The following is an 18613-nucleotide window of genomic DNA, read 5'->3' on the forward strand; positions in this document are numbered from 1 at the left end:
GACATGTGGCTTGCTTTTATGCTTGTCATTTCAGTACATCTAGGTAGAAATATCCTTGTTTTTTATGAAGTATTGAAGTCTTTCAGATCTTTCCAAATCCAAATTTAAAAGTATAAATTCAAAACACCTAATAGGTAATGTTGGACTTAGAAGTAGACTTTCATTTTTAAGCAGTGTACAGAGTGAAAGATCATGGGTCAAAGTGCTTTCCCTATCTGCAGCCAGTGCAGCCTCTGGAGAGGAGGAGAGGCAGTTTGAGGCTTCCCAAGGGTTTGCCTTAGAGATTTGTTGTGTGTTATGAGTGACAGCTTCAATTACTGCAGCAGAGACACTAAAAAAAGCATAGCAAATCGAGTTTTCGGGCCCTGAAACTCTCAGCATTGCGAAAGATAAATCTATTTGCCACATTGTGATATTCATGTTGTTTTTTTTTAATAAAGGAGTCTGTCTAATTAAAACTGTAATTATAAATTTTTATGTGATTATTCTAGTCAAACTTATCTTATTTTATCAAACTCTGCCTGACAGCACAGCCTTTCTCATACACAGAAGGCTTTTCTTTTGTGTTGTCTAATTAATGAAATTATCATTATCATTTTGCATATATATTTTGCCTTCAGCTTGTCAATCAGAATTCTAAACTATTTCATCACCTGTTTTGGGTCAATTAATGTCAATTGAAAAGTCCTCAATTAATGTACTGATGGCAGGAGGAATGGGTGATTGGAAGTTAAATAAGGCTGTAGAGTGATCACGATTGTTGTATTTAGGGTTTATTTGCTTATCTAGTATTTTTTTAGAAGCCTATCAAAGTTTTGTGTTTTGTGAATGACTTCACTTCTGTTTCACAATGAAAGATAAGAGTTTAATTTCTGATACCAATATTCAGTGTATTGTATGTCCAGGTTGTTACTTACCAAAAAATACATGTGACATTTCCATCCCTGTGGGATTTTTGATGGCACAAGAAAGAATTAGTGAAGAAGAAATAATTGGGATCGTGTCTTTTAATTTTAGCTTCTTGTTCTGTGCATTCAGGAGTGTAGTATATCATTGTTGCCATATTTTCTTAACCGGGTCTTGTTGAACACATCTGTATTCATAGTTTGAGAGTATAGAACTGTTAATTACCAGCTTTTTCAGGTTTAACTGTGATACATGTCTGGTTGTACTAGATTTATTGAAAATGGAATGTTTACAATGCTGCTTATGTATTTGGAGAGTTTTAGCATGTCTGAGACTCTGAACTGCAAATGCCAATTGCTTGGTGTCAGGAGCTGTTTTGTGCATGCTGATGTTTTGGTTTTTTTTCATCTTTTTAAAAACTGTAATTCTTATCTGCATGCTGAAAAAATCAGTGTTGTGATTTTTATTTTTTTTTTCCATGTGAAACGTTGCCCTAATATTTATTGTCCTGTTGTAGGCAAGCTGTGTGACACCTAAATCGCCCTCCACTGACATCTTTGATATGGTTCCCTTTTCTCCCATATCCCCTCAGTCATCAACACCTACTCGCAATGGCACACAGCCTCCTCCAGTACCCAGTAGATCTGCAGAGATCAGTAAGTTCTTTGACAACTGACCTAATTTTTACTTAATCTTACATTTTTTAGGAAAACATTAAAAAAAAAAAAAAAAACATGTTTTGCATGAAAAGTCAGATACAGGTTTTCTAAGTTACGTTTGATAATACCATTCAATTTTAATACCATCTTCCTAAAGTTGATGTTGCTGCCAAGTTGCATTATAAATATATTTACTTGCTGAAAATATTATTTAAACAGTTTGAAGGAGTCTGTCTGGGGATGATAATGTGGCCTTTCTTTTGCTATGTGTTTCTTGTAGTTAATTGAGGAAATATTTTCAGTTTCTTGTTCTTTCCTTGCTATAGCTATAGCATCTAAAACCTGTGTTTCTTGGGAATGCAGTATGTGAATGTGATGATGATGATGAAGGGAGAGCTGAAGAAATCCATCAAAATATAGTCTAATGAAATAATATTTTTAACACCGCTTATCATGTCATGTACTGCTTTGCTTTTCAGTTATAGTTGATGAAATTCTGCGGATTTGTGGACCGCTCCTGAAAATCTCTTAAAGATGGTTTAATAATAGCAATTTTAGTTTTCAGATGCTTAAAGGCAATTAGGATAATATTTTCAGCTTAACTGGAAAACTTGTAGGAATCCAGAGAATTTTTGAAAGCTTTGGAAACGGCTCAGGGAGGAGGAGGAAGCATACACACAAGTGGTGCTGGAGGTTGTAGGTATACTTGTGTGCATGTAGCATTTTCTCTCATTTGTACTTATTTTAGTATGGATAAAGAACATTAATGACACTGGTTGCTGCAGTATAAGATCATATTTGAAGAGTTTCTGCCCATTTTGGGTAACACTCCTAATATAGAGAATTTTCAGGTATGAATGCAAGCACAGTTGTAATGATAAATTGTAAAACTTGAGTTGATGAGCATCTTCCCTTGTGCCTTATGTACACAGCTTCAATGCCCTCCCCTCCTCCAAAAAAAAAAATTGAGTTTTTCTCATCAAACTGTAGATACTGCCATAAAATTGATTTCAATGTGCATATGCAGCTTCAAAAGTAGTAACTTGGATTACAAGGTGAGATGTTTGGTTTTAGCTGTTGTCCTGCTTCAGTGCCATTGAAATCACTGCTAGAAATTTTGTGGGCTTACATGGAAGTCAGAGTAATTTTGAGTACTCTACTTTTCTGGTCTCTGTATTTGTTTAAACAGTGGGCTTTACAATACAGAAAAAAAAAAAAGGGGATAACTTAATGATATGCACTATTTAAAAGCATTGTGTTTATTTTGCATTTATTTCATTTGATTTTCAGTTATGATTACAGATTTCAGAGATGTAGCAGGTCAGTGCCACATCTCACCAGCTGCCTGCTAATTCTGTGCACTCCTCTGTGTGCCTTGCTTCGGAGAGAGGATTACAGAGTGATGTAGCAGTCTGTTTACTATTTGAGCCATGCATTTTCAGGCTATGTCACAGAATCAGGGTCATTAAGGTTGGAAAAGACCTTTAATATCATCTAGTTCAACAGTCCACCTACCACCAGTGTTGCTTGCTAGACCATGTCCCTAAGTATTACATCTTCCTTATCCTTAAACGCCTCCAGGGGTGGTGACTCAACCACCTCCCTGGGCAATCTTTTCCAGTACTTCACCACTCTTGCAGAGAAGAGGTTTTTCCTAATATTCTAATTTCCTAATATTCCCCACAGCTTGGTACATTGTACATTGCAAATGGTTGCATTCATCAGCTATTAACATCTTTTGATGTATTTAAAAAAGGCAGTTAGGAAGTAGAACACTTTCTAATCAAACAAGTACTTACTGTGTTAGATGAGAAAGTTCAGATCCCTTAAGAACTTCATTCAATCTGAGTAATTTTGCAGTACTAATAGCGTACAATAATACATTGTTTTATGTGTTATTGGTGCCAGTAGAGACAGACTGGCATTTCTTTCTCCAATACAAGTCAGATGGGTGGGAACCAAAGGAGCCAAAGTGCAGTCTCACTTATTCTGAGGTCATGTCTTCATGTTCTTCTCACTCCCTTTGCCGCAGCCCTTGAGAATTGTAAGATCATGTTAGTTTTTTAGATTTTTATAACTATATAACTGTATAATTGAGTTATAAATACCTTTTGCTTTGAGCAGCTCTCAGCAAATAGTTCGTAAAGCCTAGCACTCTAAGAGTGCAGCAGCGGCCTTCCTTTGAAAGATAGTTATCTCCAAATCATTTGAGATTTTTAAAAAGTGAAAAGATTCTTGAAGTTTTCAATTCCTGTTTAGCAGTACAGCCACACAACTACTCAGTAAATGTCTGTGCACTACTAGATATGTCAGTAATGGTAGGATGGTTGGTTTTTTTTCTTTTTTAAAGGAGAAAATGTAATGTTCTTTGGGCAGGAATTTGTAGATTGAGCAAATACATGATGTCCCTTTAGGTAACAATTACAAAAGGGGTGATTCTTTTACAGACAAAAGCCCTTTCCAGAGTTTGATTTTTAACCTGAAATGTTGCAGAGGATTACTACTTTTAGAGCAGATTTTACAGTCCATGGCTTACAGGCTAAACATAAGCATTGCAGCCCAGTATAATAATTGCTTAACTGAAAAACTGATGTACACATAAAGCAACCAAAAATGGTGTGTTGACACTATGCTGCTGCTTCTTGTGAGCATTGAGTAAGGGACTGCAAGGGTCCTTGAAAGTTATTGTGAAGAGAAATTTGTATATTTCTTGTTGGCACAGCATTGTTGTATCTCAGAAAAGAACTGGAAACATGCTGTCGAATTACTTAAAATTTCTTTCACTTAAAGGACCTACAAAAACCAAGGTTGCAACTGGCAGGTGTAGAAATCTGCTCCAAGATTTATCTGTTCAGAATCTGTTGTTAGAATAATGATAGAACCACTTGTTATGCTGTAATAATTACAAAAGAAAAAAGTATGGAGTAGCCTGCAGCTAAGGGAAAGGCTTTCTGGCCCTCATTCCCTTAGCTTACTCCAAATATTTTCTTGGGTACTTATCTTCAGTGGATTAATTTGTATTTGTCGTTCCAGCTGCTCCAGGACATTTGGGGAAAGCATATATCAGCATAACTCTGTGTCTGGATGATAGCTAATGTAAAGAAGTTTGGGATGCAAAACAAAGCAGAAATGCCAAATATTTGCAGAGTTTTGTTGGTTTAATTCTTGCTAGTTCTGAGTTTGTTACAGAATGTAGACTGCTATTCTCCAGTGTTGGTTATTTCTTGTCCTGAATGTCAGGTCAGCCACAGAAATAACAACTTACTACTTGTTCATGTCTTTCGGCACTTTGAGTTACAGATGTGAAGCATCACTATTTTATGTTCTTGAATTTGTTCACTGGTTTTCCAAGCAGTGACTTTATTTTTCTGCATTAAGGAAAGGGATTTTCCAGAAGGAGGGAAAGGAAATTATATGTGTTGCTCAAAGGGATTGCTTTCAGAGATTTACCCGTTTGTATTGAAGAAAGAAATGCCTATCTACATTACAGGTATTTTTGAGAGTGTGCCAGGCAAGCTACTGTCATTATGTTTAACATGTTTTCTTGCCAGTACTTCAGCATAAAATAAAATATTACTGATTTGTGTTGTTTCTGCTAAAATGGAGCTAAAAAATGGACAGTAAACACCAGCAGCAAAGGTTATGGAAATGCCATGCAACAGTGGAGCTTTGCAGTGAATAAATTTCATCCTGTTTCCACATATTCATCTTCTGTTTCAAAGAGAAATACTGACTGAAAGTATTTCATGGTGCTCTGACTCAGCAATGCAGTCCCTCTGACAACACACAAACTTAAAATGCAGGAAAGCAATGAGCCTGTTGTCCTACAGACTTTTACAGCCATTTCATTGAAATGGATATCAAATTGTGATAGAGATAGATGGTTTCCCAAAACACTTAAGGGAAATTCAGCTAGGAGATAACTATCTTTAAAATTGGATTCTATGCAAGGCTTAGTAGCTCCATCATTGATAATGAGCTCTTCTCTGTTCAATTTTAACGTCTGCCTTGAATAACAATTTGAATGAAATTACCTTTGACACGAAGGCATGTTCCACTGAAGGAGTTAAAACTTCTACCATTCTCCTTTTAATTAGCTCAATGCTGTCATAAACAAAAGCATAATACTTTGAGCATGAATAAGATGTCCAGAGAAATGTTCATAATACTTGCTTTCAAAAATAGTGATGTAATTACAGTACTTGGAAATTAAAGAACTGTTTTCCTTACTGTTCTTTCATAAATACATTCCTTGAATGTTTGCAAAGGCTTGGTATTGAAACTGGCTGCTTTAAGCTATCTGACCACATAGAAAACTATCAGCTCTTTGTGATTCTGTGATTCCCTTTTTAGGGTAAAAAGAACTTAAGAAAAAGAGGAACAAAGAGAAGAAAAAAAGAAATAAATGGACCTAGATAATGAGCAAATAAACTTAGGTGGGACATAAAACATAATCATTTTTTCCCCAGTAAAGGTCAGATTGAAAGTTAAAGCTGCTGCACATCTGAATATCTCTTGAGTAGGAGTATAAGAACATGTAAGTACATGTAAGGATAGTGCTGATAGTACTTACTGTACTTGAGCAGACCCATTTTGGCTGTGAGAGAGGCAAGGGATGAGGTAGATCCTACTTTTTCTATTAGGTTATTCTCGTTGATATCTGTTTTGCTTAAGGGTAGTCTGCCTCTGCCAGGAAAGGCTAGACTTTTTATTTTTACTCAAGTGGGCTTTCAGAATGAGGTTGTCAGATCTGGGTCATCCCTTGTTCCTATGTGGTAGTGCTAAGCTGCTAAGCCATGGCATAAATGTGTAATTACTCCAGTTCCTACTTATTCTTGTACAGTATTATGGGAACATAATATTCTAATTATTTAAGAAATATGCTGTGCAATGCAGGTGTGGTAACACCAAATATTAGGTCAAAACCCATAGAAACTTATTTGCAGAATAGAATGTTGGGAAGCCTAGACAAGTACAGGCCTGGAATGTGGACTCTATAAATGATGAAATAAAGACTTTTATTTAGCTTTATTAACACTCTTCAGCCCTTTTAATGTGATGTAACAGCATGGATTTAATGTCAGGTTGGCAATTATCAGCTTGAATATCTTGTATGTTAAGAGTAAAATCTGGAGCTAAAACAGAAAAATAATAATTTCTTAGATATTAAGGGTCCTTTTCCCTACTCACAAATCCAATGTGATTTTGAGTTAGGCAGTCTGATTACCAGGTTTCTTCCTGGACAACTGTGAAGGTTAGGAAGTTAAATATTCTCTTCAGCAATTACAAAGCTGTGTTAACTTTGTTTTATGAGTGTTATCATCAGTGTGTTTCATGCTAGTTCATCAAAATGTGTTTAATGCTAGTTTTCATTTCATCAAAATGTGTTTAATGCTAATTTCAGTCAGTACAGTATGGGAGAGAACATGTCTGTATAGATGGCACTCCGTCATGTAGAGAAAAATATTCCCATTACTGAGAAGTAAAAATATCTGGGCTGTCAGATGTGAGGACGAACTAGCCTTGCACAGTTCCAGTAAGGAAAAAAATATATATGATTGGAGGTGTTTCAAAAAAGAAACACACAAATGCAAAAAAAAAGAAAGCACCTCAGCAGTGAAAAGGATCCTGCTTTTCAAAGTGAGAAACCGTACGACATGACAGAGGAAGAAAGTGCAGTCATTGCGTTTATGGATCCAGTTTTAGTGGAATTTTCGGGCAAGCTGCATGTCATGGTCTTCTGTATTTTCTTTTATTCTTCCTTGTTCTTCCTTGTTTCTTTTATTCAACCTGTTCTTTGGTTGAGAATTACAACTCTAGTAATTAGTTCTATTTACTACTAACAGCGCACTGAGAAACTCTATCAAATGCAGAACTGAAATTCCATGAGTAAAGGTAATTTACAAAAGTCCTTAACCTGATGGTCAGAAGTGGCAGATATGAAGAGGTATGAAGGCTAATTTGTTAGTGAGAATTTGCTTCTGACATAATGAAATTTGGCAGTTGACATCCAGCTGTTCCCTCTTCAATTATGAAATATTCAAACTCTCTGATTCCCGAAGGCACTTCAGTGGAAGCTCCCTTATTCAGACTGGAATTTCTTCTCTTCAGGTCCCTAAAATTCCTCTAGAAAGCACAACCATTTAATGAAAGGTCCATAAAGGCTTAAACAGAAGTTGCTGCATTATTGGAAAAAAATTGTTGAGTATCCAGTCTTGGAAAACTAATCAAGACCTGACTTCTGAATTTGGATGTTTAAAAACTGCAGTTAATCGTTTTCATATCTGAAGGTGCTGTTATTCAGCTTGTAAGATGTAAGCTGAGTTTTTCAAAGAGCAGGTCATAGCTCATTCCGTTTCCCTCAGTGACTCATTTTTCTCTTTTTCCAGAGAGAGACCTTTTTGGGGCAGAACCTTTTGACCCTTTTAGCTGCGGAGCAGGAGATTTCCCTCCAGACATTCAGTCCAAGCTAGACGAGATGCAGGTAACCATTGAGTTATCAATTATGCAGTTTTCTCTGGATGTGTGAATATTATTGCAGTACATTTTTACGGTGATTTTAAAACAAATTCCAGACTGTACACTCATAGATACATAGAGGAGAGGGAAAAAATATGTAAAAGGAAGACAACCAATATTTTTGTACTCATGGGGAATTAGAATTTATCAGCCTGAAGATCTTCACAGATGTTATTGCATGGTAATAACACAGGCAGACACCTGAAATTATTGAAGGCCTACCAGCACGGTAAGCAAAATAGACACTGCTTTTCTTTGCTTGGAAGGGACTGAGCAAGTTTGAAAAAGAGCTGTTGTTAGAGGCCTACATATGTGCTGACCTTGTTATCCTCAGAAATTTTCTGCTGCCTTTATAGTCATACCTGACTACTGCATTTTGGGCCACAGACTACTGAGAACTGATTCAAGAACTCAGGTCTTTTTTCATCAGGAAATGTTTGTTGATTCTGAAATACTCTATGCTATCTGTTTAGATGTTGGTTTCAATTTGAAGCAGTTCTAGGAGAAAGCCTTCAAACTGTGGGCTAAGTCTCAAACTGCAAACTGCCATTTCCTTGCCAGGTTGCTTATCTGTTTTTTTTTCGCAGCAGCCTGCCAGCAAATGGAAGGCTGAAAACACTGGGAACTTGAATTTCTAGGATGCTGGCTCCTCAGCAGAAAGTGTTCCCAGGGCTTCCAGACCTCTTGTGTCTTGAGAGCCCATGAAGTACGAGAGCAAGTTTCTCAGGCTCACTGATTTCCTCCCTTCTGCCTAGAGAACAGCAGAGACATTTTTAAATGGCTTCAATACAATTAACTACTGTTTAATTTTCCTAAGCAAAATTTTCAAATTCCTGTTCGTTGAGACATCTAAATTTATGTGTGGAGGAGTTTTCCATGTGGATGGCACCACTGGAGAAAATTCCTCTCGCTGTGAAATAAGAAATGTATATTCTTGATCGTCTGCACTCTGGCCCGTGTAATTTTAGATAGCAGCTAAAAGCCAAAGCTGCTTTCTTTCCGCTTACATTGGAATTACTTGTGTTTTGTGAATTCACAATCAAGGCCTTTGGTAGAAAACAAAAACAAAACAACCAAGACAATCATAGGAACTTCACATTGACAGAGATCTGTGTTTCCATTAAGTATAGGCAGTTCTAGGTGAACTACAGTATCTATGAATACTGTGCTGTGTAAAGGTAAATATCAAACACTAGCAATTCTTACTATGAATAGTGTCGAGTCAAAATTTTATATTCTTAGGCTATGACTTCTATGTGCTGTCATGTTATGAAGCATCAAGAAATAGATCGGTAGAAATCTTTATCAAAGGTTTTTGATAAGTCATGAAATGGAGAACTCAACATCAATTTCTACTCTGTTGACACAAGACAAAACAAACTAATCTTTATGTATTGCTATGTTATGTTGCAAATAATATTGCATTAGTTAAGTAGTCTGCTGTGTTGTGTGCATACATGTCTTATTCTTTTTTGTTTGATCTGTGAATGTATATCACAGAGAACCTAGCTTACCTTGACACCTTGACTGAAAATGTATTAGTAGACTTTTGTGTTGATGAAAAAGTTGTACACATTTCATTCAGTTAAGTCAAGTGCATAACTGACAGGATGTGGAAAAAAATTCACTTTTGACTTGGACAAAGCAAAAGCTATGGGAAGTTACTTTTCTATGACATTCTTCTATCATTTTAGATCAGTTTTAAATTTAGTTGCCATATATAAGTTGTTTGTGTAGGTTGTATGAATCAGTAGTGTAAAATACAAATTGAAATATGTTTTTTCCTTATCTCTTTTATCCTCTTATGCTTTCCTGGGTGCTTAGCGTCAGCGATGGTTGGTATATCATATTTTAATAATGGTGTTTACAGCATGCATAACTGAAATGTATATATGCTCATGTCTGGTGTTCTTATGCTTTAATTTCATTTATAACTGTTTTGTATTTTCATGCAAATGTGGATGTATAAAAAAAGATTTTAAGATTTGTATTTTATATACGCAATTCTGTATGTCAGTGCCATTAGCATTTTTAGAAGCCTACAATTTTTAAGGTGAGGATAGCTGATTTTAAACTTCTTTCGTTTGTTTGATCAGCTGATATTACAACTCTTTGTTTTCCTTATGTGATACTGGAATGTCCAGTGCTGTTCTTTAGATGGCCATTAATGAAATGGTCTATGTAAAACCTTTGGTTACATAGATTTTTATACCAGTACAGCCATCTTATATAAATGCTCTTTCAATTGGAGATAATTACTTCCAAACTTAAAATGAGTCAAAGATGCTAGAGGTCATTTGTTGCTAGAAACAGCCTACAAGAGGAAAGGTAAATGGTTGCCACAAAAGGTCAAACCGCATAGCATGTGATGTCCTCTAAGAAATCTAAAATTCAGGAGAAGTTAAGAATAATGTCAGCTGCTTTCACAGAATGGCCAGGGTTGGAAGGGACCTCAAGGACCGCGAATCTCCAACCCCCCTGCCACATTCAGGGCCACCAATCTCCACCATTTAATACTAGACCAGGCTGCCCAAGGCCCCATCCAATGTGGCCTCAAACACCTCTAGAGACGGGGCACCCACAACATCTCTGGGCAGCCTGTTCCAGCACCTCACCATTCTCATAGTGAAGAACTTGCCCCTGGCATCCAACCTATATCTTCCCTCCCTCAACTTCAAACCATTTCCCCTTGTTTTGCTGTTATCTACTCTTTCAAAGAGTTCCCCTCCTGTTCATAGACCCCCTTTGGGTACTGAAAGGCTGCAGTGAGGTTGTGCTGCAGCCACCTTTTCTCCACGCTGAATTTCATTTCTTCACTGGAATGAATTCAGTTAAGGGAGCTGTTGTCTTTACGTTTTCATGGCCTTTGTTTTTTTTCAAAGTACAGCTTGCGTTTCAGTGAATATGTATTTTTAATTAATATGCAAAGGTCTGTGTCTAATAGTTCAGGATATTATATATGGTATATATTGTTAAATTCAGCTTAACCCACACTCTGAGAGGCCAACAAGCGACCTCAGAGCCAACCAGTGGCAGATTAGCTGGAAAAGCTCCGGCCTATCCTTTAACTCAGTCTCAGCAAGCATGCCCTGGTCTGCAGAAAAGCTGTCTTAGAGAACATGTGTGTTGGAAAAGGATGTGCAAGCGAAGTGGGTGAAGAAATTACAGCAGAACTGAAGAGGCACTGGGGATAAACTCTTTAGGAACAGGTGCTTTTCCTTTGCATATGATATTCTGAACTTAATGCAGTCAGATCAAGCTCCTTAACCTCTGGGGGAATAGTTTTATGTTTAAACTTCAGGGAGGATCCAAAATTCTATCTATTCTATTTCTTATTCCAAGCTCGGCTGATCTTTTTGGAGAGCTCAATACTCCGGCATGTGTTGAGATCCTAGTTTTTCAGCACAGACATCTCTCTGAAGACTCTCCAACCTCCCGTTTCCTCCACCCTTATGCTGAAACATATTTTCATCCTTTCTATTTTGACTTCATCCAAACATTATTAAAATGAATCTATTTTCCCAGAAATCTTGGAGTGAGGTGAAGTTTCCCTAGATCTTGAATCATACTAGCAACAGCTGCTATGATTTATTAAAATCTCAAGGTAGTTAATATTATAAAGTCTGCAGGATCTGCAGACCATTCTCCGTGCACAGCCCAAAGTAGTCAGGAGGCTTGTCTAATTTCCATCCGAAATAAGTTATGCTCAGCCCTCTAAATTATCTTCTCAATACTTGTTGATTTATCATTGGTTCACTGAGTTTGTGCTGACTTAAGGTCATTGAGTGAAGTCAGGTGGTGAAGGGATAAACAATCTAACCTCAGAAAGAGCCATGTGGGTTGACTTTGGCAGATTTACCTTGTGATAAAATTGAATTAGTTTGTGTTTTACTGCTTGTTGTTTTTAAATGGAATAGTAAAAAAGAAAGAAAAAAACGAACTGAGAATTTTGGAAGATGGTTTGTTTTCTGATTACTTTTCATATTGGAAATAAGCTTTGCATCTCTAGGAGACCCATCACATGTTAGTGTAATATTGTTGTTTTTCTGTGTAACGAAGATGTTCAGTGCATGTGTTAAGTCATCTTGGAAGTAAAAAAGGGCTGTCATGTAGATATGAGCACATAAGTAAAGCACAGTGTAGGTGTACATTTTATAGCTCTTCATGTTCCCTTTCCTGTCCGGTATCAGGGATGGTCTTTGTCTGCATTCCTTCAAAATCAGCCAATTTGAGATATTTTCTGACCAAATGTTACTGTTTCCTGAGCCCTGACTGTACAAAAAGCTGTGGTGCATATGGTGTATAATGAAAGGGCAATCTGTTATGCTAAGAATCTGAAATGCTTAAATTTAATATTTAAAATACTCAGTATTAAAATTGATGATACATAGCATGTAATGTGTACCAAGTACTGACCATATGTCATGTTTAAGAAAAAGAATTCTGCTTGATACATTAATCCAGTTCAATAGAAAAAGGATAAAAATAAAGTGTAATTTATAATTACTCAGCCATTCCAACTGACATCATTATTATTACAGCTGTGAATGCTGGGTTTTGGAGTGGAGAGTAGAAGGCAGGCATATGCTGGATATTATAATAAACATACAGCAGCTTCAAGCAGAACCATCAGAAGTGACAGGAGTGTATAAAGGAAGTGTAACTGTGAAAACTGACATAAGGCTGCAGACATTCTGTTTTTTGTCCTCTTACCTGCCTTAATCACATTTCAGCTGTGCCTGGATGTAAATAAAAATCTTCCCATAAAAACTTTTTGTCTTGCATCTTGGCTGACAACAGCTGATTGGGTAATTTTATTACTGTTACAATCATCATGTATTTTCTGAAGTATAGGTGTGCAGATTGCAGAAGTATTGGAGAATTTGAAGCTAGCTGGCAAAAACTGTGGGGCTCGAATGGAGATGGCTGTGGGAGATCTGAAGTTTGTGCTTTATTAATCTTAAGGAATTTGATTGCAATTCCTTTGCCTTTCTCTGCTGGAATAGTATGTTTTGAAGTTTTCCCTTTTTGAGTGCTGCATTTAATGGGAATATTGACTGAGTCAATACAGCTTTCTTTGAGTATCCTGGTTTATAATCCTATGATTTCTTTTCCTCTAACTTTAATAATAATGTGAATTCTTTTAAATTCTGACAAATGCTCTGATGGTTCTCCAGATTGCCCTGATGTCCTGTTTGTGGGGTTGTTTTTTTTTTTGACCCTGTGGTTGCCATGAGAAGATGGACCTGCTAATTACTGTTGAATCTGACCCTGTGAGTTTTGTGTGATATGTAGTAGGTGGATATCATACCCATCCACTCTGGTCAGTATAACAGTGAGATGAGCGCACATACAAAAAGTGCAGATCTGATTTGCTCTTGGCTGGCCAGAAAAACCTCACTGGACATGCAGCTATGTTAGACATTACCAAGCAGTTCTGAAATGTATAAAGGAAAGATAGGAGCATGCAGAACATGAACAGGGTGTGTGCTGGGTTATAGGACTGGCAGAGATTTGAAAGGGTTCCCAGCAGAGATAGAAATCAAGTTGTGTCCTTGATAGACCAGTTGCCATAGATTTTCTACTATTATAGCTGCATCAAGAATCTTCAGGTTGAAGCATAAACTGTCCCTTTTACAGCCTCAAAACTGGCAGCTGCTTCTAAATGCTTAAAAATATTAGAGTTTCAGACACACTGGAACTGAGAAATTTATGATTCAGCAGACTGAACTGTCTCGCTAATCCTAGGGCTGGTGCTCCTGTGTAAGCAGTCGCCTTCTGGCTGCAGTTGCATCAAGAAGCTGCATCCTTTGGGTCAATAACCAACGTCTCATTTATGACAGAATGCTGGCTTGGAACTTCACGCTCTGTTTGCTTGAAATATCTTTTGCACTGAATGCTCCTCCTGTTGGCTTGTTGAAAAGTACAGAAGGGAAGGGGAAAAAAATCAAATATGCCAGCGAGCATTGTCAACATCATGTCACCCAGGTAGGGCAAACCTGGCAGCACAACTGGAGAATGCTTACAGCCTGGTAACACTGCTGGCTCACTAACTCACAGTATGAATGTTAGGAAAATGCAGACTTTGCCTGAAGAATCTCAGACCATTTAGTAATCATCACCAGGAAGTGTATTGAATTTTTCAGCATTGCAGATGGCATTTTCTGGTAGGTTTATTAAACATTCAGACTCTTAAAACCTAGCCTGGGGGTTACATTTGTTTGAAATGAAGCTGTTTTGACTTGTGAATGATCTTTTAAAGCCAAAAGGTATACTCCTGAGGTACTCCTGTGCATTATGACAAGTCTTGAGATTCTGCCAAGTCCCAGTGCAGGCTACCTTACAACAAGATTTAGTTTGATTACAAGATGCTTGCTTTATTAAAGCGCATAGTATTGATTTCATAGCACATAACCAACATTCTTCAAGTGACTTGGAGGCTCAGAGAGTACTGAGCTGAGCAGTGTGACAAGTGCTGCTGGAGCTGATGTTCTTATAACATTTCTATTCAGAGTCCTTGTTTCCAGCTGCTTACAGCTTGACAATACCTTTGCCAAACAGACTGAACATTTGTGGATTCAAAGGTGACTTTTCTTCTGACAGTCAGGCCATAAATGTGTACTTGTGGAAATGATTCTTTTCGATGCAGAGAGCAGGAGTGTATAGCTTATAGTAGTGTTTCTACCAGTAAAATATGAGAAATTTTGAGTTTAACTCCCTAAGAATCTATTTGCTCCTTTCAAAGCATTGCATTTTGATAGTGCTGAGTGTTTCACGCATTTGAAATTCATCCTTCAATCATTTTCAGTAAAACAGGTATTATTCTATTTGCCTTGTGGTGAAGCACAGATAACCATAGAGTTTAAAGCCTAACACCTCTCAGTGTTATGCTCACCACCAGCACAGTGAATGACTCAGAACAAACCTGAGATTTTGTTGGGTACCACTACATTTATTATTAGACTACTTCTAATAAAAGGGATTGCTGAATGTACGAGACATCTGGTATTAACAGCAACGTCCACAACTTGTATCTCTTTGAAGTGTGAATATAATAAACTTCTTTTTCTCACACAGCAATCTGATCTTTCCTACTTATAAATTGTGTTGAATTTTGCTCACGTTCAATATGATTCAAGTGAAACTTGTTTTTCTATCAATTTATGTATGCAAATAGTCAATATTTTTATTCTAATACTACTTAATCTACACACAGTATTTCTTGGAGTGAAGTCCTTTTATAAATTCATGGCTGAGAGAAAGTTAAGAAAACTGACTGACCAAATAGTGTAAATGTGAATTATCCTGTGAACCATCTGGAACATTCTGGAACAGTCTTAGCTATGTACCTCGAAGTTGAGCTAGAAATAAGCTGGAATTTAGATATTTATAGAGAAAATGATCCTCGAGGAATTACTTTCTCTTTTATTAACAGTGTTTTGTTTCATTGCAGGAGGGGTTCAAAATGGGATTAACTCTTGAAGGCACAGTATTTTGTCTTGACCCACTAGACAGCAGATGCTGATGCCAAGAAACTAAATGTGAAATTCTTACACAGTATTTTTTAATTCTGAACATGTATTCACAAATATTATCCATGTGCCAAAATATGCTTTTTTTTCAACATGTGAACTCGTTTGAGGTTTGCTTCTGTAAAAAAAAAAAAAAAAAAAAAAAGAAAAAAAAAAGAAAAAAGACTTAGTTCCAGTCTTTCCCTGTACAAATGTATAAAGTTGTACTTTGAAATATGAATTAAATTACACTGTTGTTTCTTTCCCTCGCACTTTGGCCCAAGTTTACTACTCTTTACTACTATTTGCCTGGAAGCGTTCTTCAGAAAGCTCACACGTACCTCTCTGCAGAGATGCAAGCATGATTTTCACGTAATGCTTTACTTGCCAGTATTTTGAAAATAAGCTTTTAAGCCATTATTTCAAGTTCCATCTGTGAAATGATTAATTGCAGTTGCAATGAAAAAGCAGAAAATATTAACCATTAATATATGCTTAAAAAGTTGGTATGCCTTGTAATTAATTTCTATTACTGTGTACAGTTATTACACTGTATATCTGTTATTCACTTATAAAATCCGCAAGATTTTTAGGTCATTAAATCATGTTTTAGAAGCTTACAAATAGTGTGTTACTTAGCATTTAATAGCATAGGAGAGCTGCTAAATTGCAGAAATGAAGAAGTACCTACTCTCTGTTTTGTTTTATAGCTGAACAGTAAAGTGTACCATTTGGAATTGATTACAAAACAAAATTCATAATGAAAATTTGAACGTAAGACTAGAATTTTGCTTCTACTGACGGATTTATGTGATGTTGTGCACAAGCAGGCACTCTTTGCAGAGGTTAATTCTGTGAGCTACTTTCAGCACCGGAGTGTTCAGTTGGGCTGTTGAGCATCGTTTTCATAGTCTCCTTTGATGTTCTGTGTCTTAATATAAGTTTGAAGCTTGCCGCAAGTTTTCGGTCCTTCATACTCACTTGTTTTTCATGTTACACAAGCAACTGCACACCAAAACTTTCAGCTGCTAATGATTTTAACGCTGACCTTTCTATGCATACTCTTCACTAACCTTCAGCACAAGCAATAAAATAATATCTGGAGCTTATCTCAGAAAAGGATTATCATTACTCTTTCAAGGCCCAAACCCCACGTTTGCTCAATTTAATCCTCTTAACAATTCTGTTATTCTCCCCTTAAAACAGAAAGATGTTGATAAAAATAAAAAACAAACTAAGAGCATTTTGGATATTTTTTCCTTGTTTTCCAGAGAGGCCTTTTTCTGACACTTACGGTTTACAGTTTACACAAAAATGTATTTTTGCAATTTCATTAAAATATGTGTATTTTTACACCCCCTTCAACAAAGTCCTTCAAAAGTCTGCTGAGATGATGTTATTCCTTTGCTGAGTTTGACTCATGCTCATATACCCTGCTCAATTGGGATGCCAATGTTCTGCATTGCATTAGTCTTCCTCTCTATAATTCTTCATTGAATATTCATATAGAGTATCATATATATTAAAAAATATATATCTATAAAATCACTAACAAATAGAATAGTATGTTTCATAAAGAAAAGTCTTTATAATTTTGTTTGTCATATAGTATTTTGGAATTTGTATAATGAGGGTGTTTAGTAGCCATAGTAATGGCCTTTTTTTAACAAATAGAATTTGTATTTTTATTGTACTTTAAAAAGCTTTACATAATAAGCGTATATTTAGTGGTCATTTATTACCGATCATAACACCAAAATAAATAATATTTGCACATTTTAAGAACTGTTTTTCGTTACTGATTTTTATGATAGTTGACTGCAAATGGCATGATTACATATTGCATAACTGGTCAATCCATACAAAAATACTTAACACAGCACGACATTTTTAATGAAAAGGTTGCGTGATCCAATTGGAAACTGTATTTCTATGTAAATTGAAATGTCTGTTTAATTTTGCCTAAAATAAATGTTTTTAAATAAATTGCATCCTGGAACACAATGTTCATTCAGTTGCATGCTCACTGGATGGGAGGGAGTGGAGGTGCATAAATGTCAGACGAGCTGCTGTGAAGAATGCTTTGGAGTCGCTTCTTATAGTGGTGTCAGTGAATACCAGACATCAGCTACTGTAAAAGCACACCCCATTTTTTGTTCTTTGTTATTGAGTTTGGCCTGAACTGTAATCAGGAGAGAAGAATTTGTTCTATATGCAGCTATCTAGCATTAGTAATATTGAAACTTTGATTCCTCTTGCTTCTCTTGTCTTTCCACAGTACTTCACGGATTTACTGGACTTTTTATATTGCTTTTTTTTTCCTGTTATACTTAGCTCATAAGCATACCTGGTTAGTAAATGACCTTAATGGTTATTTAAGGAATACAGAAGGCAACCTCTGTAGGATCCACCTGTGTTAATGGGGTGGGCTGCAGAACATGGTGTTGGTGCTTCTGAGAAAACTAATCTTAAATCTTCTGTTAATTGCTTCTTTTTCAAAAACTCTCATCAAACTAATACTTCAAATCTATTTAATTTCTTGCAGAAATGGGGCTTGGACAGTTTATGGGACTGGACACTGTCAGGGATAGCAAGAAAGGGGTATGTGTAATCTGCTGTGAGTTGTAATAAACACAAGCTACTCTTCTTTCTTAGAATTTGTATCAATGTCCCAACTAGCATTGGTGTTCTTTTACAGATAATGCAGTAGTAATGTGAGCTAATTTTTCAGGCTATTAGTGTAAATACATATCTTAGACCAGTACAAGGAGTGTGGGTAATTGCTTTTATTTTCTCTTAGATTAAATAGGAGTTCTCGCATTGCTTAGAAGAGCTTTGTGTTCAGAAGCTCTCTTCAGTTATCTTTTAAAAGCACAGCCTGATGGCCTGCTGATGAGAACATGAAGTGCTACGACTAACTGTGAACTTGAGTGCATCACTTAACAGAAGATGGTCAAGCCTGAAAAAGGCAGCAGTATCATCAGTAAGATTAGGAATATGGTGCGAAGGGAGTAGTGA

At 36.5% G+C, this 18613-nt stretch overlaps 1 protein-coding gene across 4 annotated transcripts in view; it reads left to right on the top strand.

Moving 5' to 3' along the window:
* GULP1 (GULP PTB domain containing engulfment adaptor 1) overlaps positions 1–17594 on the top strand; it is a 149640-nt gene extending 132046 nt beyond the window's left edge. For all 4 annotated transcript variants that reach the window (XM_042822645.1, XM_042822648.1, XM_042822647.1 and 1 more), the window contains 3 exons: positions 1424–1562; positions 7955–8049; positions 15538–17594. In XM_042822645.1, the coding sequence (XP_042678579.1) occupies positions 1424–1562; positions 7955–8049; positions 15538–15609 (306 nt within the window). In that variant the 3' untranslated portion in view covers positions 15610–17594. The remainder of the gene's footprint in view (positions 1–1423; positions 1563–7954; positions 8050–15537) is intronic.
* Positions 17595–18613: the final 1019 nt, after the last annotated feature.

This window comes from Centrocercus urophasianus, unplaced genomic scaffold, assembly GCF_019232065.1.
Source record: "Centrocercus urophasianus isolate 14NV4802_14NV808 unplaced genomic scaffold, USGS_Curo_1.0 seq_20, whole genome shotgun sequence".
NCBI classification, from domain to species: Eukaryota; Metazoa; Chordata; class Aves; order Galliformes; family Phasianidae; genus Centrocercus; species Centrocercus urophasianus.